A 23,227-nucleotide genomic window follows, 5' to 3' on the forward strand; every position below is an offset into this window, starting at 1 on the left:
TCTTGGAATGCGGTATTCTGATCATTCAGGCATGTCATCTAAGAATCATATCGACAGTGGAAATCAAAGTATCTATGGTACAAAATCTAGACAAATAGTCTTAAATATTAGGTGAGAGTTGGTCATACTTGACGCACTGTTCAACGCTCTCGATGCTGGCCTGCAGCAGCCCCCGAGCTTCCAAGCCCACCCAGACCCAAAGCATCGAGTAGTCACCGGACTGTACGGACTGCATGAACGATGTTCCGGATCCAAGTTGTCGGAGGATGGGAAGGGAACTGAATCTTGAGTCAGTTTCGGTTATTTCTCATAGAAAACAGGAGTACTTACCTCTTGAACAGATCAAGGTCTGGATTTAGACTGCGCCCAATGCCTTCGAGCAGCAGACATGAGATGACAACATTGACAAAGTCTCCTTCAAATCGTACGTGGTGGCCGCGGACCATGGTCAATACTTCACTCAGGATATCTCCAATCTTCACACTGCCCAGAGCAAATGTTCGGGACTTGATGCTCAAGACCAGATGCTGCATCTTGAGCGCGAAGACTTCTGGGTCGAGGACCTCCTCTGGTGTGCGACACCGCTCAACCATGAGCTGACCAGCCCTGTAGCCGTCGAATTCAGCAATTGACCGGAATAGGTCCAGGAAATTCCGGCGGTTAGCGTCATTGAGCTGAGTGACAAGACCCGTGTCGATAAAGATCAGCTGTGGCCTGTATCCCTCGTCGTTGAGCTCAGCTAGTGCAGTCTCCCATTCCTGGGGGCTCTTCAAATGTGGACGCAGCCGTGTGAGGACAGCCTCTGTCACGTCAACCTCGGCCCGAGTGGGGGCATCCAATGCACGTGAATGATTGCGAAGGGAGAGATCTAGTTCACTTGGCTTGTAGAAGCGGACCATGATGTTGCCCGGGTGAAGGTCGGCGTGGACAAAGTTGTCAATGAGTAACATATGCAAGAATGCGTCCAAGCCTTCATTAGCGATCTCGTGTTGATAAACACCGCCTCCGATGTCTAAAAAGGTGGCTAGCGGAATGCCCTGAGCAAACTCCTCCACCAGCACCTGGCGGGTGGTGTATTCTAGATAGGGATAAGGGAACCAGGCCGTAGTGCGTGACTTGAACTTTTTCCTGAACATAACCAAGTTGGTTGCTTCAATCCGAAGATCCAGTTGTAGCTTCATCATCTCTCCGAATTGTTGGACTTCATCTGGGAAAGACAACCAATGCATTGTGGGTATGGCATCGATCATGTGAGCAAAGAACGACATTATGCGCAGATCTCGATGGATCATCTGTTCAACTCTGGGGTGTTGGACCTTGATTGCAACGTACGAAGACGGCACTCGTTGGGGTGAACTTTTGACCAGCACGTCGACGTTTTTCCGGACTTTTTCACCGAGCGTCGGTGGCTCGACGCCAAGTTCCTGCTCTCGAGATGCAGCCAAGCTAGGTTTCAATTTCGCCTTGTAAACCTGTGCAATTGCACCCACGCCGAGAGGTTCCTCTTGGAATTCCTCGAAAATATCCTCGAATGGCAACCCATTGAAGGCCTTGCGGATGATTCGTTTCGTTTGGTGGAGTGAATGTGCGGGAGCATTGGAGTGCAAGGATGACATGACATTGCACATTTCGGGAGGGAAGATATCTGTTCGCGATGCCGCCCATTGTCCGAGCTATCCGAGTTCACTTGTCAGTTCAGTCTTCGACAGATCGATTCAGAAGCTCTCACTTTGATAAAGGCAGGACCAGCCCGCTCCATCGCCTTCACCAAGAAACGATACCACCACAGTGTGCCCGACCGCGTACCGTCATGCTCTTGTACAATCCGACCGATCCAGATTGCGGGGACTGTCACGACAACGGGAACGAAAATGATGGCCAGGTGAATAAATCGAACGCTTGTCGCGAGTGGGTCGTAGACATAATGATAGAAGTACACCCACAACGTCTGACAGAGCTTCGAGATGCCATGCGCGTCGGGTGAGACTGTTTTGCGGACTTCTTCACGCGAAGCTTCCAGCATTTGCATTTCTGCAGTCTTTTCGCTTCCATCATGCTCTTCCGCCAACTTCAGGAATGCCGCCGGTCCTAAAGTTGCCATGAACACCCCACCGAGAATGGGTGCCCGGCGCGGGCTCTTTGCGTGCCTCGGCCATGGGATGTGTCGGCGCGGAAGGCCACGCTTGAGGCATAAACGGCCAATCAGACCGACCGCCCTCATATTCTCATGCAGGAGATGTAAACATGGAATGGAGATGTATGTTCAAACTCAGGGTGAAGTCAGAGGGGAGAGTACGGGGACAGTCAATCCGGGCAGACACGTGCTTCGACGTCATATCTCGGCTCGGAACATCTCTGCGGACGGCTTTAGCGGCCATCGGAATAACAACATCCTTTGTATCGACGAAGAGCACCGTAGACATGTACGAAGTTGTATTGAAAAGAGACGAGGAGAAGCAAGAGAGGGGAAGAGAAGCTCTCACTATCCACATCTGCGGGGAGCCTGACAAACCAGGCAAACACCAAACACTTTGCAATTAATGTAGCAAGATATGTCTCAGTATAGAATAAAGGACACTGAAGCAAGGTAAAATGCCATCTATACTATTTCTAAGGTTCAGCATCCTTTTTATTATGATCCATGGCATTGTCGGGGAATTATACAACGGTACGTACTTCGTAGTACATTTATTCCTACTCCGTACTATAGTGTGAACCTTGAATCACTTAAATTAGGACTATGGGAATAATAACAATATCAACCAACGACATATTAGTGTTTGTATAGGCTGCCTCCAAAAGGGCTATTGATGAAAGTGGAAACTTGCAGATCAGATAAGATCTAAAACAGACTTAAAAAGCACTAAAAAGCACTTAGTACTAGTTCGTCTGCAAGACAATTAAAGGAACCTCCAAGTCTTATCAGTTCTCGCTGGGAGATGTAATTTGAGACTTATTGAGAAGGGAGTGTGTATTCGATCCAGCAGCTCTGTATGGCTTTCTATACTTTTTACAGCAAAGCCACCTGAGCACAGCCAACAAAGCTCCAGCCACTCGAGTATGAAGAGTGCGGCATTCATCTAGCCTTCTGTTGTCCTCCGCTCATTCTTTCTTGCATGAACACTTGTTTACCTCACAGTCGTGATTCTGACAACTTGCCTCAATGTACTCTGTCATCAGTCCGAATCTATCTCGTACCAGAACATCTTGGGCACGAGCAATATCGTCTGTGACTCCGGGGCATGTTCTTCAAGGCGCCTGTTGGAACTATTCATACGTGAAACCCGTCAAAGGATATCCCACACACACCGCCGACATCTTCAAGGCTCAGGTCGTTCCCCGGGAGAAAGCCTGCGTTGACTGGAAGGCTCCCGAATGGTTCGTTGCGTTGCATCCACAATGTCGAACCTCTTAAGGCTCACCTTATCACCTAGGGCGGTGATCAAAAAGGTGTCCACCTATGAGCATATAGCTAGGAACCTACAACGCGAGGTTAAGACCTATGGCCTTCCCGAGGTCGCCTCGGCCGAGTGCTTTCGGAAAATGTATGAGAAAATCGACGATAGCACCATCGCTTTAGAATGGTTGGACACTACGCTCGCAGAGATGAAATATCGACCTGAGATGAGGGTCTATTCTGTCATCACGGCTGTTCTAAAGGCAGCATTCACAAGTTGTGTCATCCTGGAGGACCAACAGCATGTGAACACAGGTAGAATACTTGGTCTTGACGAGCTGTCATTTACTGATTATTCCAGACTTTAAGCCCGCTAATATCTTGCTTTCTCATATCGACACTGACCAGATTATCGCCAAAGTTGGGGACTTAAGACTCGGTGAGCAATTATTGATATGTGGGACATGCTGCAACTCACACGTTTATAGTTGTCCCAGTCGGTAAACTGTTTAACGCCCAACCATTTGCTATGCGTGCCCCTGAAGTCTTCCTAGGCGAGCCATGCACTGAGCCATCGCAGGTTTGGGCTGTGGCCGCGATGCTCCTCTGCTGGATCAAACCAGGTGTGTTGGGCGTATGGGACTGCCCTTTTCCCTTGATCAACGAATCTTGGTCTATGGCGAAAATACTGCGACTCTTTCCTAACTAGAATATCTCTCCTGGAATGGTAAAGAGTGACGCTCGTCGAGTTGCAGTCAGTAGTGCTCAAACTTTCAGCCAAAAGGTGCCAGCGTTTCAAGCAATCTCACCATTTGATGAGAAGACCAACAAAGTGGACATGCCGCAGGAGTTAAGGGATCTGCTCCGTTTCATTCTGGAGCCTGATCCAACTAAAAGGCCCTCCGCCTCAGCTGTGCTTGCATCGAAGGAATTTCGAGATTTTGAACAATACGTGAGCGTATAGTCAAATCAACTTGGAAAATCACGCCTTGTCCATTGGGCTGAATATTGAATGATAAATTAATCTGCATTTGCGGTGGTCTCATGCATGGGCGTTCATTTTCTTGCTTCCTGGAGCTAGTAATCCCAGCCATAACCATGGCTTCGAAACTTCCATGCTTTATAGTTCTTAGATCTTAGATAAATCGGTATACTAATACCAATTCCAATATATGTATTGATTATACCTGTGCTTATACATGGATCTGACCTCGGGAGCCGGCAATCAACTCCCTTCCGAAGTCGTCGCATTCCACAGCCACATTCCTCCGCTTGCCGCAAGCCCCTTTCCAAATTCGGAGATCAACGGACGATCCTAGCCCTTCTCCAAAAGAAAAGAACTTGAAATGGTCGATCTTATGTTATAGCGGTTTGGTCGGACACTGCTGGCACTGACAGCTCCCGAAAACGGTCTCGAAATCTTGAATCAAACAACCGGAAAGATGATATGCCTGGACATTAAATTCGAACATGCCCAGAAGCTCGCAATCCGTTTCACACCTTGACAGAACGACATTGCCAGATGGCACGAGAACTCTTGATCATGGGTCGCACTCGAAATCTTCGCGATGTTGAATCCAACCAGGAGAAGTCGTCCTTCTGGCGCGATTGGGCCTTTGTTATGCTGTGGGGTATCGTGGGATATACCTGTATCATCTTGACAGTGTTGACCTTCTTCAATCCGGGTCTAATTCCCTTCGACATTTCGTCGTTGTTGTTTCGGAAAGAGATATCTCCATTCTTCGCATTCTCGCAATCTTCGACCCATTACTCCAAACCACAAGGGTTCAAGATAGTGGCTTTGGTGCCTTTCCATCACCATGACCGTACTGCGATTTTGGACTGCTACTTGCAGGTAAGACATACACCGAATGCCTCTGCAGATTGATTCTGACCATGGGTCTAGAAAAACCTGGCCCAACACAATGGCTTCCTCGACCAGGTCGTCTTCGTGCCGCAGACCGAAGACGCCGTTGGCATTGACTGGCTTTACTCAATTGTCAATCAGACACCCGAGTACACCATTGCACCCGTGGGTCGTGCGATCGAATGGCAACTCACCGAGGAGAACGTCATGTACATCCGGATTGATGGCGACACGGTCTTCCTAGAAGACAACACCATCCCAACAATCGTTAAGACAAAGCTCGACAACCCGAGCTCTTTGATGGTCTCCGCAAATGTAGTGAATGAAGCAGCCCTGGCATCCCTTCATAGCCACCCAGGTGTTGCCCTCCCATACCTCCCTGAGCTCTACCATGTAGAGCAACCGTCACGATCCAAATCACAACTTCAGGACGATTGGCGACCCTCAAGCCTGCCACGCTGGCAGGGCCCACCAAATTTCAGAGTGACCAAGGATTTCAAGCCCCCATTCCAAGGGCACCGCTGGCTACTTCCTCGCGGCGCTAGCTCGGATCGGGACCCTATCGCGACCTCTGTGTATACTGACATCGGCCCAACTTTGGACGATTGGACAGTAGGTGCCCAGCAGCACTACTCGTTCTTGCACCACCTGGAGGAGAATGACCTAGGTCATTACAAGTTCCCTATATGGGTTGATCCCACTGAGCCAATCAGCCCGGATTTCGGATGCTTCTGGGGAAATGATGCGGTAGCTGTGCGGCATACATTCAACCACAAAGCTCGCAACTCATCTAGTCACGGCTCAAATGGAAACCGTCCACATGTTATCATTGATGGCAAGGGTGTTGCAGCGCATTACTCGGCCCGCCAGGGTGTGGCTGGTCTGGATGCCACAGACCTCATCAGTCGTTACCGAGAATACGCGCTCGAGAATGTTTGCCGGGAGACTGAGTGATCTTGCTGTTGTTGACTATGAGAGGCATGAAGATTGGCTGTATATATTGATACCCTCAATAATCTAGTTTGGAGTTTGAGCGTGGTTTGAGCGTGGATAGCAGAGGTTTTTGGCGAACACTCGGTCGATGGTACTGAATTGGGCCTGTTTTTGCTCTATAATTTCACTTTTATTTATTCAAGACCCATGAAGTTTTGTCCCGTGTGTACCTGTAAGTATTCATGGCCTATTCCATGCATGTGTGCCCTCTTCACGCAAAGAGTGTTCTGGGGATGTGACTCGTGAAATGCAAATAGATCCAACCAAGTTTATCATCAAAAGGTCTTGAAACTGTCCATCTAAGCCTCGGCAGGTTTCAACAGCGAGGCGTGGGTCTTCGCTAGATCTTCTAACATATCTCGGTATCCCTCAGGAAGTGTGCCACCCTGCGAGGTAATTAGTGAATGGCCGCATTCAAGTGTGAATTCGGAATCGAAAATTTACCTCGTTCTTCAGTAATCCCTGCACAAGCACGAATGCATTTTCCCGATCCTTGGCCTCTTGCGACTTGTCTGACTCTTTTGCCTCCTCTTCTCCCGTCTGGACTTGATCAGAGTCTCCGGCACTTAGTGTTGTCTTCAGCAACTCGGTGATCTCTGTCTTCTGCAGGCAGTCCACCACGGCGGTGCAGCCCAGTTGATCGGTTGCCATTAGAGCGAGAGCAAACCAGCCTTCACTGCGCACGACAGGCCACTGCGTTTGCGTGATCATCGCGCCTACTGGCAGTGCTACACCGTCATGTAGAGTAAATAGCCGGCCCAGCAATTCCGTTGCTTGGGCGTCTCCGCCGCGTGCCTTGGGGCTGAGAGTCCGGCAGATTGAGGCGACTGTCCGGCCAATTTCCGTCTTGATTGGCGTGGAGTCGGTCTTTTCAAAGAGAGACAGAAGAAGAGAGAGATAGGTTCGTTGGTGAGCCGGGGAATCCGGGTCTTGGGAGAGGGGGGCAAGCAGATGGGAGATGTTAGTCACAGAGGAGATGATGACCTGGCGAGCAATGCTGGCCGCGGAAAATTGAACCTGCGGCACAGAGTCGTACGCCCACAATCGTGAAACGGCAGGAATGATACCAGCTTCTCCCAGCGCGGACCGGTTGTCACCAGCAATAGCCAGGTTCTTGAGGAAACCAAGCGAAGAGTGCAGGACAGCACCACGTGAATCTCCTTTAAGAACAGCGATCAACTCTTCGTGGATCTTCAGCTCGCGTACCATGACTTGGCAGACCTCATCAGATCGAGCCAAGTTCCCAAGCATGACGCAAGCACAGATTTGAAGCTGATCTTCGGATGCAGTGACCCACGACTTCAGTGTGTGTGACAGAGCAGAGTCAAGAGGGTAGTTTTGAGCAAACAATGGCGAAGCAGAGACCTCAGCCAGAGCTTGATTGATTTTCAACTGAAGCTGGGCGAGAGCCTTGACATCGTCGGCGGAGGATTTGTCGACCTCCACGGAGAAGGAATGGCGCAGAACGTTGAGCACGCCTTCTACCATCATGTTTGACACACAAACATTCTGGAACTTTTCTTTCTCTAGGTACGCAGCCAGTGACATTGCCAATGATGAGAAGTGAGCAAACTCGAGGTTCTTGGCGAGGGCAAGTTCAATCAGCAATAAAATAGTTCCATCAGGAGAATTCTCAATGCCATCGGCTGTAATTATCATGTTAGAGATAGATTCTGTGCCTAGGACCTATGGACATACCTTGTTCAGAAGCCAGTTCAATCAGGTCGTGGGAGAAGTTGAGCAAGGCCTCATTGTCTTCGATTTCGCCGTCTTTGATCAACTTCAATAGAATGTAGGCTGTGCGGTTGGTTGCTATCTGAGCATGTGCCGGCTCTAGATCTGGGTAAGCAATGCATTCAACTTCTATTGCCAGCCTTCTCATAACATACCGTAGTCCATGCAGATGTTGTAAATCACCGGAATAGCAATAAAAATCAACTCGGGATCCAGGAAGTATCGAATGATAGCGAGTGTATAATTTCCTGTGATCACGATTTCTCTGTTCTCATCTGGCTGGGTATTAGCTCGAATATCGCTTATCAAGGATTTTCTCACGTACTTGTATCGGCACAGGAATTGCCAACCACTCGCAGAGAATGAAGCAATAAGCTGGACTCAACTTCATCTTTCGACGAAAGCACATCCAAGAAGAACATCAACACACCCGACTGTCCGAACGGAACACGCCATGAAGCTGAGCGAGAATCAATAATGGCCGAATAAATCGATGGATGGAATTGACTCACGATCTCTGCTGCCATTTGCAATAATCTCGGCAGCCTGAGCTAGATACTCAGATTTACAAGTCCATAGCCTGTGCAGCGTATCACAGACACTTTGTAGAGTCTTAGCATCACGACGACCACGTTTGGAGCTTGCCTCTGCTTCTTCCAGAGAAGCATGGAGCTCCTTGAGATCATATGCACCCTCAGTCTCATCTACCTGGGCATTCTCAATGATATCCCGTAAGCCGCGGAACATCTCCTGTTGCACTTCAGGGTCAACTGTCTCTGTGCGAGGTTCTAACGGGGAAGAATTGCTCGGCGAATCCGCGAGAATCTGTCTGATGGAAGGCAATTCCAACTTGGGAGATTGGCTGGCTCCATTGCTGGTAGATATAGTCAGAGAAGACATATTGAGGTGATATCAGATAGTAGACAGGGGGAACGGGATTGGATCAAAAGAGCCCCAAGTGGATTCAAGGATGTATGAAGTTTTTGCCCAATTGGGAAAGGTTCAGGGAGCTAGATGAGGGAGCCTGGAGTGTAGCCTCGCAATGTCACCTTTCGGCCGTGTTTGTCTGACTATCTAAGAGTCCTTGACTAGGCAACAAGAGCCGTGGAAGGTGATGGTCAATTTAGAGGGGTGTTCCGCCTCAGGAATCAGGCACCAATCTCGTTTAAGTTAGACCGCTCTCTAATTAACTAGTTCCTCTGGAGCTCTGATCTCTCTCTTCTGCGATATTTCATGAATTAAACGAGCCAGGTACCCCAAGGTATGAACTACAGAGTACTCTATCCACATACCTGGAACCTATGCGACAGGGGATCTCGATAGTCACGTGGCAATGGTCTCTATACGGACACGGACAGGATGAAACCAAACAAAAGAAGATCATAGCGTAAAATACGAAGAATAAAATAATTACAACAATTGGGGAATCCACTAGAGACTGGCTGTCTTATTTAGAAGTCAAATAAGTAGATACAGGTATAGATCTCAACAGTAGACCTGTAGAAGTACAAGCCCAAGAACGTGGAGTAGTCCAGTGACCCGCGGAACGCCAAGAAATGCCATCGCCCAAGCTGGCCTTTGCCGCATACAACCACCCCCCGAAGTCCCTCATTTTTGCGAATCGCCCGTGCCTTGTTCACAATTGACCTCATTTCTCTCCTTTGTGAATCCTCCCTAACCTGCCCACCATGACGCGCGCCCTCCAGACCCTCTCCGTCCTTCTCCTGGTCTCCTCCGTATGATGTCCCCGACTCACCACCCTCGTTGGACCTCGCTGACAATTGGCTAGCTTTACCTGTCTCTCTTCCTTGGACTCGTGCCCCTGAACGAGACTGTTCAGACTGAAATCATCCCCGTGGTACGTGGAGTTTTGCCATCACCTCCCAGACCTCCTGGTCATCGGACGTGTCAATCAGTCGCTAACCTCTGCCGTCGCAATCCAGCTTCCCTTCTACGCCCTCATTGTCTTTGCCTGCTATCTCCTCGCCCGTCTGGGTATCGCAATCTTCACCTTCAACGACGTTCCCGAGGCGCATGCCGAACTCCAGAAGGAGATTGAGCTGGCCAAGGTGGATCTGCGCAAGGGCAAGGTTGAAGTCGACTAAACGCGTGATAAATACACACGTGAGGGGTGATCCATACTATTGAATAGGCCTGGAGACCCAGTTGATAGGATGTGGAGGCTCAACGCAGTATCGAACGCTGCGCCCATATAATACACGATGCTCTCGTGCCCGTTGTTCTGCCAATACAATTCTCCTTCCGATACCCTTTTCGCCGCCCGATAAGCATACTCTACAATTGATACACACGTCTCTCTGTATGGACCAGGAAGTGTAAGCAGCTTCTATTAAGCGTTCTGGGGCAATCTGCCTATATGCCAAAAAGGAACGAAACTTTTTCTATGGAAGATCATGAAGGATATCGTAAGATCCACGTCCGGGGTAGATTGTCCCCCGTAGTGGTCAGTAAATCGAGATGTCACGAAGATAACGTGACGGCGCCATGCAAGAGGGTGTCGGTGGGACAGTGCAGTCGTCTAGATGATGGGGTTCTCCTTGGCCAGAGCATCGTGCTCATCAATGTCCCTGCAAAACAATTAGTGATTGCTGTGTCCAAGCCCGGGGTTAATACGTACTTGGCCTCCCAAGGGTAGCAAATCCAGACATCCTTGGTGGTAACGGAAGCATGGTAGCGACCGCTGTCCATCATATCAGCGGGGAGAACACCCTTCTTAGGCTTGTCCTTGTTCTATTGAAATCATCAGCCGACGTTCCACCCATGCGTCCGATCCAAACTTACGTGCAGAACGAAGACGAAGAAGTTGGTCTTCTCGCCCTCGCGACCGAGCTGCTTCTGGGCAAGCTCCACATCCTTCTGCAGCTCGCGCACGGCGTACTCCAAAGTTGTACGGGTGTCATCGACCTCGTCGACGATGAGAATGTTCTTGCCAATCAAGTTGGCCATCTCGAGGGAGCTCATGTCAAGCCATTGTGTGCGGGTGACCTTGGTGCCGGGAACCTCTTCGGCATCGCCACGACCAAGATCCTCGTAGAGGGAGAGACCGATGGCCTGGATGGGAATGTTGGGGTCGCCGGAGCGCTTGAGGAAGGAACTTGATATAACGTCAGTAGGTGAAGCGCGTGCGTGGGGTGGTCGGCATACCGGAGGATGCGGGCAGGAACGTAACCACCACCGCCAATGGCAATCATCAAGTTGGGGTGGAACTCCTTGAGGATCTCCTCGGCCGAGGTCTGACACAACTTGTGGACCTGCTGTAGTGTTAGACAGTGTTGCGGTAAGAGTTTCTGCAATTGTGCGGGGAGGTGCAGATCTCGGTGGGCATTTTGGTGCGTATAGTAGGGGAATCCTGACCTGGTTGTAGGTGACGTAGAACTTTTGAGACATGTTGAGGATGAGGATGAGATACTGAAAGTGAGGAATCTGAGATCAAGAAGATCAGGAATTCAATAGAGAGAAGATCAAGAACAAGAGAAGAAAAAAAAAAAAAAAAAAAGACCGAGGGGGAAAAATATGTCAATCGGCCCGGTGCGGGGCGCTATCTCCGGGGCAGTCTGCTACGTTCGTCCGCTTCTACCCTTTTGGTCCCTTTTTATATCTGCTCTCTTCTTTACTTTCCTTACTTCTTCCCCTACAACTTATTAACTTGAACCACGCTAAACTGTTATCATATCTCATTCCAAAGCATCATCTCAGCTATTAAGTTCAAGTGTACCAGGTGGGCTCGGGCACTTCATTCAACAGTGCATAGCGTCCCACTTCCCGATTCTTATACGCCACCGGGTCATGCAAACTATGCACCCGAATATCTCTCCAGAATCGATCCAAGCCAACCTTCGATGCAGTCGCACGAGCTCCAGTCACCTCAAACACTCCAGACGTCACCCGTAGACCCACGTCCGTGCTGACAATCTTGACACTCGCAACCCACTCGGCAACCTCTCCACGTTCGCGGGGAGTGAGAGCCGCCTTGTCATTCTGATAGCGGCCATAGAGCCCAGAGAGCTGATCACCTGCGCGATCGGCGAGCGCTTCGGTGGCTCGCAGGTGAGCGAAGAAGTTACCATATCGCTCGAGAATATAAAACTCCTCAGTCGGCGATTCCTTGTTGTCCCCTCCAAAGGGCCAGGCACGGGTAGACGTTGTCGTATACTTGGAAGCAAACTCCAAGGAACCAAGAGCAATACCCAGGTAAAAGTTACTGAAGACCAGCTGGATACTGCGGGGTTGTAAGTATTCAAGATTCGCGCAATCACTCTCGCAGATGGCACTTACGTAGGGAGAAGCAGAGTCGTGAACGCAATCTTCAGCGCATCATCCCGGGGCTGCTTGCTTGTGGCATCCCAGCCTAAGGCATCAGCCCAGGGAGCTCGCACATTGTCAATCTTCACACCTCCCGATTCGGTCAGTCGGAGGCCAATGTTGTTCCAGTTGTGAGCGAACTGGATGCCTGCCTGGCGGGTCTCGACCAGTGCGAAAATGTGATCTTGAGTTCCTTCGAGGACACCCTCGAGGACGGTCAAGTCGGACACCACACCGCCAGTGTTGAAGAACTTGTTTCCGGTGAACACAATGTGATCTCCATCGGAGACGATCTTCAAGTCGCTGTCGCGGGGGTTCACAGCGCCACCGATAAAGTAGTTGTTTGAAAGGACCAACTCGTTAGTACGCTCGGCTTGTTCAGGCGTACCGACAACATTGGCCGTAGTGGACCAAAGGAGGTGGTAGCCCAAGAGCATACCAATAGATCTAATTATCGCTCATTTAGCCATGACCCTGTGAAGAAAGAGTCTTCAAACTTACCCATCCGCTTTCGCAACCTCTCTGATCACTTTGTATCCCACACTCCAGGGTTGTTCTCCACCGCCATACTTCTTAGGTCCCAGAACCTTGGTCAAGCCTGCGTATTTAAGCAAAGCCACTTCGGCGCGCGGGGATTTGTTTTCATGATCTCTTTGAGCGGCATCTTTGGCGAGAACTTCAGCCACTTCGCGGGCTCGGGTCAGCCATGCTTCTTCGGTGTCTGGCAGGTTGGCCCATTTGGACTCGTATTCCGCATAAACAGCGGGGTCTGTGGCGGGGACGTTCTGGGACATGATAGAAGAGTAATAGTAATAGTTATTATTACTTTGCTGGGGAGTCGTGAGGCTTTATCTGTCTTATATGCATTGTCTCTCGGGCGATACTCTCATTACATGCTCCCCCGTCGATATCACGCAATGCGCCAACCCCAACACCCAAAAATGAGGGTCAATTCGTCAATTCTATTGCAAATGCCGTGCATCTCGTAGATCTCTTTTCAATAAACATTATTGTACAGTGGTGAATTATCACGTACATTATCTGAAATGATATCATTTTCTCGCGTCATTTCACATCCTCTTTTGCACTAAACTATATGTCCGATCTACTGCTTCTGCTTCTTCTTTCCAAATAGCCGCGAAGTATCACCCAGGGGTAGATCGACCAAAGATTCCAGTAACATCAAATGGAAGACAATGTACCACCCAATCAATCCAGCCAGGAAACAAAACACGCCGCCGGATTTCTTCAAGGCGACCGACGCAGCAGCGTTGCCGTCAGCCATGGCAAAGTAGCTCGCTGCCACTGTCAAGAAGCCAAGATCAACAAAGAGGAAGACCAAAATGTAGGCAACATTGCTGGGAAGCGATGCGATCAAGAATGTGAAAACAAAGACCGTCCACAGTATCATGAAGAACCCAACCGCATTATTATACTCGGGGGAGCTAGTCCCACCGTACGCCTGCGCGACACCGAATGCAGGTGTCAAGATTGCGCCGTAACCAGCGTAGAAAAGACCTAAAATATAAGCAGCTGTCTCCCACGCAAAGCCAGGTCGAGCTGCACTCACCGAAAGCACTAAACACCGTGTAGGCGAATCCATTCCCGATCGAGAGTTCCCATTGCGCAGTAATGACCAGTCCAAACGCGGCGATGAAGAAGAAATTAGCAACGAAGACATTGTCTGTCGTGACACCTCTCCATTCCATCAAACTCAACGAGAGGGTGGTCAGAGTGGTACCGAACGCCCCGAGCGCTAGAGCGGACTGTAAAAGATTAGTTTCTCTCTCGAACGGCATGTACACCAGTCATACCCCTGCGCCGAGTGTCTTTCGGGTCTCTACTAGTAGAGTACCGGTTCTTTGTTGCTGCTCAACATCGATTGTGTTACTGGCTTTGCCGGCATCGATGGAATCTTGGGTATTCGTAGACATCGCTGATCAATTGAGCACAAGATAAATCAAAATTCTAGAAGCAATAGACAAAAATAGGAGTCATCTAGGAAGAGCTTTATCTAAAAATCTACAAAGTTCATCACCTCATTGCCGATCATGATGGCGAGAGACGAACCCCAAGTCGCAACTAGGACAGATCCTCGGGTCTTGGTGTCGATCATTGAGGTCAAATTTGAATCGACCCAGAAGCTTAATCTCAAAAACATATCGGCCGAGTAGTGGAGGTATATATGCAGGTCGGGATCACACAATCGGCCCGGAGATGATGTGACCCTCTGAGAATAGCGGGGATGACGTTTGTGTTCAGTATGAGACCACACCTTACGCTGAACCTGACAGTCGTAGATTGCGATGTTCACAAAATTGAAAAGGAGAAAATGTAGCAGGCGACATTTTCACGTGTGAGAATTTCTCCCGAAATTCTATCGCGCCTGAACGACAAGCAATGTACGAGAAAATGCCTGTCTGGGGTTCGGACGCCGCTTCAGAGGATAAGGCGCATGAGCGCTTTCACAAGTTCACGAGAATTAGTGTTCAAGGTCGCTCTTTTCCACCACCGATGGATCACAATCGGATGCTGGGATGAGTAAGGAGTAACGCAAATTGCAGACGGCAAGGTAATCACCCGCTGTCCTCCAGAAGGTTTTGGGGCGACCAATATTCTTTTTCGGGGCCCTGGGCATCTAGCCAGACGAGGCCGTCGGCGAGCAAATCATCGATGACCGTCTGTGCCCGAGCTTTCTCCCAATTCAGGTTGAGCCGCAGCATGGAAACACTCACAAATCCCAGCACCTGAATAGCCTCGAGGACGGTTGCCTGGTCAGTGTTGAGTTCTTTTGGAACGGACCGAATATACTGCTTGCTACCCACGGTGACGATAGAGAACCCAGAGCCAAGGGGCTCAAGGGATCGAACGGCACGTAGGATATCGTCACTATGAAGCAGTTTCAGCAATCTAGACTCTCAAAGAAAGACACAGCATGGAATGGTGCATACTCTGAAACCTCAAGTCCACTTCCAATCGCCTTGCCCTTCCCCACTCGTTTGCGACACTCCCCCACGCCTATCAGACCACCATTCTCGCTTCTTGTCTCCCTACATAGCTCCACAACACGAACGGCAACCTCGAAATAGAAGTCATTCATATCTCCGCCCAGAATCTGGGTCCAAAAGCTGCCGCCCTCTCCCAGTCCTCGGCGACCATTCTTGCCCTTGATATTGCTTGCGGCGAGTGGGTCGACTCCGATGGTATTACACATGCGCGCAAACTCTGCCCGAAAGGTAGGATTTGACTTGATATCTGAGCTGTGCTCTAGCGCGAAGGTATGGAGCAATGACTGGAAGACCGACAACTGGGTCTGGAGGGAGGCCGTATGTGTCGAACGTAGGTTAGCGCCATGAGTCGCCCACGATTGAGTCGTTTGGTTGCGATTTGCAAAGGCCCCGAGGCCAACTCCGCGACGAGACATGGTAAGCGAAAAGGGGCGGACCGCGTGGGTGGTGGATACCGGTAGTTAACGAAGTGGTGAGCTACCCCAGGTTTGAGTCAGTAGTCAGCTAGGCGTTTCAGGCATGAAGTCATCTGATAAGCGCCAACCCTTATCATGTTGTTATCTCACGTGCGATAAGGGCTGGTACCATAAATGGTTTAGCGTGGGTTAAGTTTACGGTCCAATCATGTATGGCTACCTGGACCCGCACTCGTTAAGCGAATTCTCTTCCCCAATACCCGTCCCTACAAACTTTTTTTCTTCTTCTCTTCATCCCTCGACAACCCGACGACATCCTTCAAAATGGCCGGTACCACGTATGATTCCCAATGACTTCCCCAAGACTGATACATTCTCTGCTTGAGTTTGTGAAGTTCTGGACATAGTCGCCCTTCTCGCTGGGGATGCCTCAGTCATCGCAAGATGGCTGTCCGGCACCAGCTCGATCTTTCCTGCCCTCTCTCGATTCCTTCGATTTCGAATAAAGATAGAGGGTGATGGAGTCTTGAGGTTGAAAGCGCCTGGCGCCTTCTCCTCCAAAAACATTGTTGAGAGCTATCGTCTTGAGTGCACAGTGCGGTAAAAGCATCTTGCTCAATTCGAAGAGTGTCAACAGATTTCCTGAACATTGTTCGGGGTTTTGTCGGATGAAGGCATCACAGACGCGCGGGTGATCTGAAACTTGAGAAAGTCATGCTGGAATATGCATGATCAGTACCGGTTTACCATCGATCACAAATCCCGACGTCTTGGCCCTCACTGACTAAAGACATTTCGTCGAGTTTATTTATGCCTTCAGTTGAGAATGTGGCGCTATGCCACAGTTCTTTCACTCGGCGAATCGTTTCAGTCTTGATCTTTTTCTAAGACAGACTGTACTAACTTACCATAGCTCCGTTCCCACCCAGAACCAGGTCCTCGTTCCCGAGACCCTTCTGAAGAAGCGCAAGTCCCAGGAGGCTGCCCGTGCTGAGAGCCGTGCTGCCGCTGAGGCCACCAAGAAGGTTAGTGACTCCTCTCTCCGCCTCATTTCTGCACCGCAAACAACCCCCTTTTCAAATTTCTATGATGCATAACTTTCAACCACGATTGACTAGGCAGCTACCACTGTCGATGCTGTCCTTCGTTAACCATCTTTCGGGTCTGACACGTACTTGAAAACCACCTGCCATTATCTCACACGAATTCTTTGCGAGATTTCGTGCTAACTGTTCTCAATTCAGGCCAACAAGGAGAAGCGTGGTGTCATCTTCAAGCGTGCCGAGTCCTACGTCCAGGAGTACCGCAACGCTGAGCGCGAGAAGGTCCGCCTCAACCGTGTTGCCCGCCAGGAGGGTAACTTCTACGTTGAGGATGAGCCCAAGCTGGTCTTCGTCGTCCGCATCAAGGGTATCAACAAGATCGCCCCCAAGCCCCGCAAGATCCTCCAGCTCCTGCGTCTCCTCCAGATCAACTCTGGTACCTTCATCCGTCTCACCAAGGCTACCCAGGAGATGTTGACCATCGTCAACCCCTACATTGCCTACGGTTACCCCAACCTGAAGTCCGTCCGTGAGCTTCTCTACAAGCGCGGTTACGGAAAGGTCGACAAGCAGCGCACTCCCTTGACCGACAACCAGATCATCGAGGAGCACCTCGGCAAGTTCGGCATTGTCTGCATGGAGGATCTCATCCACGAGATCTACACCGTTGGCCCCAACTTCAAGCAGGCCAACAACTTCCTGTGGCCCTTCAAGCTCTCCAACCCCAACGGTGGCTTCCGCACCCGCAAGTTCAAGCACTACATTGAGGGTGGTGACACCGGTAACCGTGAGGAGAACATCAACGGTCTCATCCGCCAGATGAACTAGATTTTCTTCCTTCTGAGAGATCTGGTCAGGTGTGTTCTTTGAACGCACCGCCAAAAATACAAAAATTTTACGACTTTACTGTCTTGGGTTGTTTCTTGCACGGGCTGTTTATATCCACTAGTCAATTTTTTTAGCGATACTAAGGTCTGGGATTTCCGATCAATTTAATGCTTCAAACAACCCAATCGCTTGGTCATGTACCTCTTCTAAAACACTGTAGCCCGTAGTACACTCACAGGTTGGGTGTCCTCTATCGAGCTGAATCAGGGGAGGGATAACTCCCATCCGTGCAGACTTTTCTCGATCTTGCCTTTCTTCGATCTTCTTTGGGAACCTGTGGGTCTAGGATCGTATTCCCAGGCAATTTGAGGTGATCTGCCTCCCAGAGTCCAACTCGGTCGGTGTCTTGGTTTGCCGGTGATGCCCTTTGCGTTCGCCACGGCTTGACTGAATGATCCGTTCTTCCAGTTGCAATAATTACATTGTCCAATGCCTCGGTGGTTGAAGCCTTGGAAGCTTCCAAGGGTTTTGCTCTTAACGCCATCCATGTGGCAATCAAAACATATTCTCCAAAGTATTGATTGTCAGATCAATAAAATGCAGGATTATACCAGACCGACTTGGTAATACAATACATTCAGCTCTTCCTAGCCCTTGGCTTGATCGAAGTACCCATTTTAGAGTGCTTAGGGGTTCTCCGTACGGGGTGGACTCGAAGTTCGGAGTACAAAGTCCAAGTAATGGATTTAAATACATACCAACACTCCCAGGATCGGATATATACACTTGGAGGTCTGCCAGGGCAAAATCTGCTTGATCTAATGCGAACGCGTGACATCTGGACCGAGTCCATCGAAGACATATTCTGCGTCTATCATATTTGGATGACCTCTTGGACTCTCCGGTTGCGATCGACCACAAGACGAAGCTGTCGGCCTTGCCATTCAGCGTCGGACGTCGATGTTGAGTGCGCACCAGGCTTGAAAGCGCCCTCGCGGAGAGTTTCGGTGAATAATTCATATGACGGGTAATCTATTGTTGATCGATTAGTATAGCCGCAGGGAGACAAAATTTACGGTCCACCTACAGCCGTCCACAAAGTGGTTGACCTGTTCTTCGGTCATTCCAGTGCCCTTGGCAGCACGAAGAGTGCGTTCCTGTTCCTGACGCCATTCGTAAACAAAGCGCGGGTTCTCAGCGTCACTGGAATGAAAGGTTAGTATATCGAACTGCATCATCCCCCTCAAACTCAACCATACATGTGAATTAAAGCATCTAGCTTGCTGCAAGTGACAAAGTGTTAGCAATACAGTCCAATCGAGAAGAGCTGGACACTTACTTGGTCAAAACATCATAATGTCTCAAGGCATCGTTCACAGCTTTCACATCCTCGAATTGGACATGTCCCAACCGTCCGTGATAGTCCCCGGACTCCTTCTGGCGCACAGCGGCCTCCCATTTCGCGCGCAGAGTGTGGTCATCCCAGGCGCGGAAGCCCACACACCACCCTTCAAAGATCACCACCTTGACTTTCTTGTCCCCTTCATTGACGACTTGCCATTGCGCGGTGGGCACACGATCGCCCTGCCCCGCGAAGGCAGACTTATCATACTGGGGAATGGCCGTTGGTGATTCCGTCGCCAGAGAAGCAAACACCTCCTCGCCCAAGGCTAGATCATGTGTAGAAGGCTGCCCCCGATGCTGCAACAACGGATTGGTGGGGTGGGCCTGGGCCAAGGCGACCTGGTCGGCGTGGGTCAAGTAGAGGTCGTCGAGGGACAGTGTCACGACGGAGAGTGAATATGGTGCTGATCGCAGGGTGTCATTGAGAGCGGATACCTGGTGGTGTTAGTCCGAGGGGACTTCTCCCGAGGCATTGAGACCTACAAGGACCGTCTTGCCGGCCCCTTGCACCCCATTCAGACCGATGAAGAATGGCGGGGTATTACCGCGGTGCCGGTCGGTATGGAGACGCAACCGGTCGAGTAGAAAGGGGATGCAGTGCTGGGACTTGTCGTCTATAATTTCCGGCATGTTGAATATGTGAAGTATCACAGGTTGCACGGGAGATTTACGAGTCTATATGAGGAGACGAAGCTCGGCCGAGACCCCCACGGGGGAAGTTCAGCCGCTACTTTCTCCGGTCTTTCAATCATTATAACAGTTATTATAGAAGAGAGAAGGAAGAAGAAGAAGGATGTTATATTTAAATTGTCACAATCAATAGTCAACAGTCAACAGTCATGACACTGAAAGATCAAATAAGCACATGGTAATGACGCGTATCACATGAGTTTGACAGATACTTGGCGATAATATGGGGAATGCCAGCATAAAGCAAGTACTCCGTACTTTTATGCAATTACGCACGGGAGTGTTCTTCGGTGTTCAGATGATGCTCTCTCCCCGTACAACTGCTGCATTACACAAAATTACCACAAAACAGAATATATTACCACCTTCTCTATGAGTGCGGCATGTGATACATGAATCGGAGCTGTACCATTACAGACCCCATCTTTTTTCCAGCGATCGAGCCGAGGTCCCATCTTGCCGAGCTACTTTAAACTCCCCTCCTTCTCCAGCTTTCTCCTTTACTTCCTTGCTTTCTGTTTAATTTAGGACACACATACACATAATGTCCGAACTACGATTTGATAACCAGACTGTCGTCGTCACCGGCGCTGGCGGTGGTCTGGGGAAAGCATACGCTCTCTTCTTCGCTTCAAGGGGCGCCAACGTCGTGGTCAACGACCTCGGTGGTTCTCACAAGGGTGAGGGCAAGTCAGGCAAGGTATGTACAGCAGCCCCAATCTCAGACGGCCAGAGACTAACCGTACCAAAGGCCGCAGATGATGTCGTCGAGGAGATCCGTGCCGGCGGCGGCAAGGCCGTTGCCAACTACGACAGCGTCGAGAACGGTGAAGCTATCATCGAAACCGCCATCAAGGCGTTCGGCCGCATCGATATTCTGCTCAACAACGCCGGTATCCTGCGCGATATCAGCTTTAAGAACATGAAGGATGCCGACTGGGATTTAATCAACAGAGTTCACACCTACGGTGCATACAAGGTGAGCCTTTTTCTTCTTTTCATTCGATCGATCTCAGCATCTTTCGCCACGGGCCATTGAATCAGAAACTGATGATGATCTTCAACAGTGCGCCAGAGCCGCTTGGCCTCACTTCCGCAAACAAAAATTCGGCCGCGTGATCAACACCGCCTCCGCCGCCGGTCTCTTCGGCAGCTTCGGTCAGGCCAACTACTCGGCGGCCAAGCTTGGTCAGGTCGGTTTCACCGAGACTCTGGCCAAGGAGGGTGCCAAATACAACATTATTGCCAACGTGATTGCTCCCATTGGTAAGTCGGCCGCTACGAAATCCTCCATGGATCTAGACTGATGGTTTTATGTGTTCAGCTGCCAGCCGCATGACCGCGACTGTGATGCCCCCCCGATGTTTTGGAGAACCTGAAGCCCGACTGGGTCGTTCCTCTGGTGGCTGCTCTTGTGCACTCCTCAAACACCACCGAGACTGGTGGTATCTACGAGGTTGGTGGTGGCCACGTTGCGAAGCTCCGCTGGGAGCGAGCCAAGGGTGGTCTTCTCAAGACCGACGACTCTCTGACTCCTGGTGCGATCGCCCGCAAGTGGAACGATGTCAACGACTTCTCCAAGCCCGAGTACCCCACGGGTCCGGCAGACTTCATGGCTTACCTGGAGGACGGCCTCAAGATGCCCAGCGCACCCGCTGGCGAGGAGCCTGACTTCAAGGGCCGTGTGGCTCTGGTCACCGGTGGTGGTGCCGGCCTTGGTCGCGCCTACTGCTTGCAGTTCGCCAAGCTTGGTGCCAAGGTCGTTGTGAACGACCTCGTTGACCCCGAGCCTGTTGTCCAGGAGATCAAGAAGCTCGGCGGAGAGGCCGTCGGCAACAAGGCCAACTGCGAGGACGGTGATGCCGTCGTCAAGAGTGCCATCGATGCCTTCGGCCGCATCGATATCCTTGTCAACAACGCTGGTATCCTCCGCGACAAGGCTTTCACCAACATGGATGACAACCTGTGGAACTCCGTTGTCAATGTCCACCTGCGTGGTACTTACAAGGTGACCAAGGCTGCCTGGCCCTACTTCCTCAAGCAGAAGTACGGCCGTGTTGTCAACACTGCTTCCACCAGTGGTATCTACGGTAACTTCGGCCAGGCTAACTACGCCGCCGCCAAGCTTGGTATCTTGGGTCTCTCCCGCACTCTCGCCATGGAGGGCGCCAAGTACAACATCAAGGTCAACACCATCGCCCCTAACGCTGGTACCAACATGACCCGTACCATCATGCCCGAGGAGATGGTTCAGGCATTCAAGCCTGATTACGTTGCTCCTCTGGTCGTTTTGCTGTGCTCCGACATGGCCCCTGAGCCTTCCACCAAGGGCCTGTTCGAGTGCGGTAGCGGTTGGTTCGGCCGCACCCGCTGGCAGCGCACTGGCGGTCACGGCTTCCCCCGTGGACGTCAAGCTGACCCCCGAGGAAGTGGTCCGCAACTGGAAGCAAATCGTCAACTTTGACGATGGCCGCGCTGACCACCCCGAGGACGGCCAAGCTGGTGCCGAGAAGATCATGGCCAACATGTCTAACCGTGTGCACGGCGAGCCCGCTGGCGAGAACGAGACCCTGAAGTACATCGAGAAGGCCAAGACTTTGTCTACCGAGGGCACCACCTTCAACTACGAGGACCGCGATGTCATTCTGTACAACCTCAGCTTGGGTGCCAAGCGCACCGACCTACCCCTGGTCTACGAGAACAACGACCACTTCCAGGCTCTCCCCTCGTACGGTGTTGTTCCCTGGTTCAACACCGCTGTCCCTTGGAACATGGACGAGCTGGTGAAGAACTTCTCCCCCATGATGCTGCTTCACGGCGAGCAATACATGGAGGTTCGCAAGTTCCCCATCCCCACCACCGCCAACACCCTGACCTACCCCAAGCTCATTGACGTTGTCGACAAGGGCAACGCCGCCATCGTCATTGCTGGCTACACCACCAAGGACGCCAAGACCGGCGAGGACCTGTTCTACAACGAGTCCACCATCTTCATCCGCGGCAGCGGTGGCTTCGGCGGCTCCCCCAAGCCCACTGTTCCCCGTGCCAAGGCTGCTATCGCCGCCAACAAGGCCCCTCAGCGCGCCCCCGACGCTGTCACCGAGGAGAAGACCTCCGAGGACCAGGCCGCTCTCTACCGTCTCAACGGTGACCGCAACCCCCTTCACATCGACCCCGAGTTCAGCAAGGTCGGCGGCTTCAAGACCCCCATCCTTCACGGTCTTTGCTCGCTCGGTGTGGCCTCCAAGCACATCTTCGCCAAGTACGGAGCCTACAAGAACCTCAAGGTTCGCTTCGCCGGCGTGGTTCTCCCCGGTCAGACTCTCAAGACCGAGATGTGGAAGGAGGGCAACAAGGTCCTGTTCCAGGCCACCGTTGTCGAGACCGGCAAGCCTGCCATCTCTGGCGCCGGTGCTGAGCTCCTTGAGGGCGCCAAGGCTAAGCTGTAAAGTAATTGAAGCGATATCCCATTAGCAAAGCGAGCCCGAACAATTCGGAACAGATCGTTGCCTCTTTGTATATAC

The 23,227-nt window shown here is 50.9% G+C and overlaps 12 protein-coding genes across 12 annotated transcripts; 5 read left to right on the forward strand and 7 right to left on the reverse strand.

Annotated features, from left to right (window-relative positions):
• Nucleotides 1-100: 100 nt before the first annotated feature.
• N7506_009551 (ABC1 kinase family protein) lies at nucleotides 101-2,221 on the reverse strand (the record flags this gene model as incomplete). Its single annotated transcript, XM_056958844.1, has 3 exons — nucleotides 101-278; nucleotides 331-1,673; nucleotides 1,730-2,221. 3 exons carry the CDS (start codon nucleotides 2,219-2,221, stop codon nucleotides 101-103), a joined length of 2,013 nt encoding a protein of 670 aa, XP_056808234.1.
• A 942-nt stretch (nucleotides 2,222-3,163) lies between these two features.
• Nucleotides 3,164-4,361, forward strand: N7506_009552 (uncharacterized protein; the record flags this gene model as incomplete). Its single annotated transcript, XM_056958845.1, has 5 exons — nucleotides 3,164-3,378; nucleotides 3,435-3,712; nucleotides 3,759-3,836; nucleotides 3,886-4,031; nucleotides 4,107-4,361. 5 exons carry the CDS (start codon nucleotides 3,164-3,166, stop codon nucleotides 4,359-4,361), a joined length of 972 nt encoding a protein of 323 aa, XP_056808235.1.
• Nucleotides 4,362-4,919: 558 nt separating this feature from the next.
• Nucleotides 4,920-6,218, forward strand: N7506_009553 (uncharacterized protein; the record flags this gene model as incomplete). The annotated part of the gene is made up of 2 exons (XM_056958846.1): nucleotides 4,920-5,252; nucleotides 5,304-6,218. 2 exons carry the CDS (start codon nucleotides 4,920-4,922, stop codon nucleotides 6,216-6,218), a joined length of 1,248 nt encoding a protein of 415 aa, XP_056808236.1.
• A 338-nt stretch (nucleotides 6,219-6,556) lies between these two features.
• Nucleotides 6,557-8,891, reverse strand: N7506_009554 (uncharacterized protein; the record flags this gene model as incomplete). Its single annotated transcript, XM_056958847.1, has 6 exons — nucleotides 6,557-6,643; nucleotides 6,702-7,903; nucleotides 7,956-8,090; nucleotides 8,147-8,266; nucleotides 8,317-8,451; nucleotides 8,504-8,891. The coding sequence occupies 6 exons, from the start codon at nucleotides 8,889-8,891 to the stop codon at nucleotides 6,557-6,559; spliced, it is 2,067 nt and encodes a 688-aa protein (XP_056808237.1).
• Nucleotides 8,892-9,679: 788 nt separating this feature from the next.
• N7506_009555 (dolichol-phosphate mannosyltransferase subunit 3) lies at nucleotides 9,680-10,096 on the forward strand (the record flags this gene model as incomplete). The annotated part of the gene is made up of 3 exons (XM_056958848.1): nucleotides 9,680-9,727; nucleotides 9,781-9,849; nucleotides 9,908-10,096. 3 exons carry the CDS (start codon nucleotides 9,680-9,682, stop codon nucleotides 10,094-10,096), a joined length of 306 nt encoding a protein of 101 aa, XP_056808238.1.
• Nucleotides 10,097-10,530: 434 nt separating this feature from the next.
• N7506_009556 (xanthine phosphoribosyltransferase) lies at nucleotides 10,531-11,399 on the reverse strand (the record flags this gene model as incomplete). Its single annotated transcript, XM_056958849.1, has 5 exons — nucleotides 10,531-10,579; nucleotides 10,630-10,742; nucleotides 10,794-11,106; nucleotides 11,157-11,263; nucleotides 11,367-11,399. The coding sequence occupies 5 exons, from the start codon at nucleotides 11,397-11,399 to the stop codon at nucleotides 10,531-10,533; spliced, it is 615 nt and encodes a 204-aa protein (XP_056808239.1).
• Nucleotides 11,400-11,717: 318 nt separating this feature from the next.
• Nucleotides 11,718-13,108, reverse strand: N7506_009557 (thermophilic desulfurizing enzyme family protein; the record flags this gene model as incomplete). Its single annotated transcript, XM_056958850.1, has 3 exons — nucleotides 11,718-12,231; nucleotides 12,288-12,761; nucleotides 12,816-13,108. The coding sequence occupies 3 exons, from the start codon at nucleotides 13,106-13,108 to the stop codon at nucleotides 11,718-11,720; spliced, it is 1,281 nt and encodes a 426-aa protein (XP_056808240.1).
• A 311-nt stretch (nucleotides 13,109-13,419) lies between these two features.
• N7506_009558 (uncharacterized protein) lies at nucleotides 13,420-14,248 on the reverse strand (the record flags this gene model as incomplete). The annotated part of the gene is made up of 3 exons (XM_056958851.1): nucleotides 13,420-13,832; nucleotides 13,885-14,080; nucleotides 14,129-14,248. The coding sequence occupies 3 exons, from the start codon at nucleotides 14,246-14,248 to the stop codon at nucleotides 13,420-13,422; spliced, it is 729 nt and encodes a 242-aa protein (XP_056808241.1).
• Nucleotides 14,249-14,890: 642 nt separating this feature from the next.
• Nucleotides 14,891-15,738, reverse strand: N7506_009559 (ESCRT-II subunit protein SNF8; the record flags this gene model as incomplete). Its single annotated transcript, XM_056958852.1, has 2 exons — nucleotides 14,891-15,203; nucleotides 15,266-15,738. 2 exons carry the CDS (start codon nucleotides 15,736-15,738, stop codon nucleotides 14,891-14,893), a joined length of 786 nt encoding a protein of 261 aa, XP_056808242.1.
• A 324-nt stretch (nucleotides 15,739-16,062) lies between these two features.
• On the forward strand, nucleotides 16,063-17,609 carry N7506_009560 (60S ribosomal protein uL30; the record flags this gene model as incomplete). The annotated part of the gene is made up of 3 exons (XM_056958853.1): nucleotides 16,063-16,076; nucleotides 16,652-16,763; nucleotides 16,983-17,609. 3 exons carry the CDS (start codon nucleotides 16,063-16,065, stop codon nucleotides 17,607-17,609), a joined length of 753 nt encoding a protein of 250 aa, XP_056808243.1.
• Nucleotides 17,610-18,483: 874 nt separating this feature from the next.
• Nucleotides 18,484-19,643, reverse strand: N7506_009561 (TDA10 family protein; the record flags this gene model as incomplete). The annotated part of the gene is made up of 5 exons (XM_056958854.1): nucleotides 18,484-18,641; nucleotides 18,697-18,812; nucleotides 18,869-18,892; nucleotides 18,949-19,448; nucleotides 19,497-19,643. 5 exons carry the CDS (start codon nucleotides 19,641-19,643, stop codon nucleotides 18,484-18,486), a joined length of 945 nt encoding a protein of 314 aa, XP_056808244.1.
• Nucleotides 19,644-20,247: 604 nt separating this feature from the next.
• Nucleotides 20,248-23,152, forward strand: mfp (putative peroxisomal multifunctional beta-oxidation protein (MFP); the record flags this gene model as incomplete). The annotated part of the gene is made up of 4 exons (XM_056958855.1): nucleotides 20,248-20,682; nucleotides 20,771-20,953; nucleotides 21,085-22,054; nucleotides 22,134-23,152. The coding sequence occupies 4 exons, from the start codon at nucleotides 20,248-20,250 to the stop codon at nucleotides 23,150-23,152; spliced, it is 2,607 nt and encodes an 868-aa protein (XP_056808245.1).
• Between the last annotated feature and the right edge of the window lie 75 nt (nucleotides 23,153-23,227).

Source organism: Penicillium brevicompactum (genome assembly GCF_028827555.1).
Source record: "Penicillium brevicompactum strain IBT 35665 chromosome Unknown utg000006l_segment0_segment0, whole genome shotgun sequence".
NCBI lineage: Eukaryota > Fungi > Ascomycota > Eurotiomycetes > Eurotiales > Aspergillaceae > Penicillium > Penicillium brevicompactum.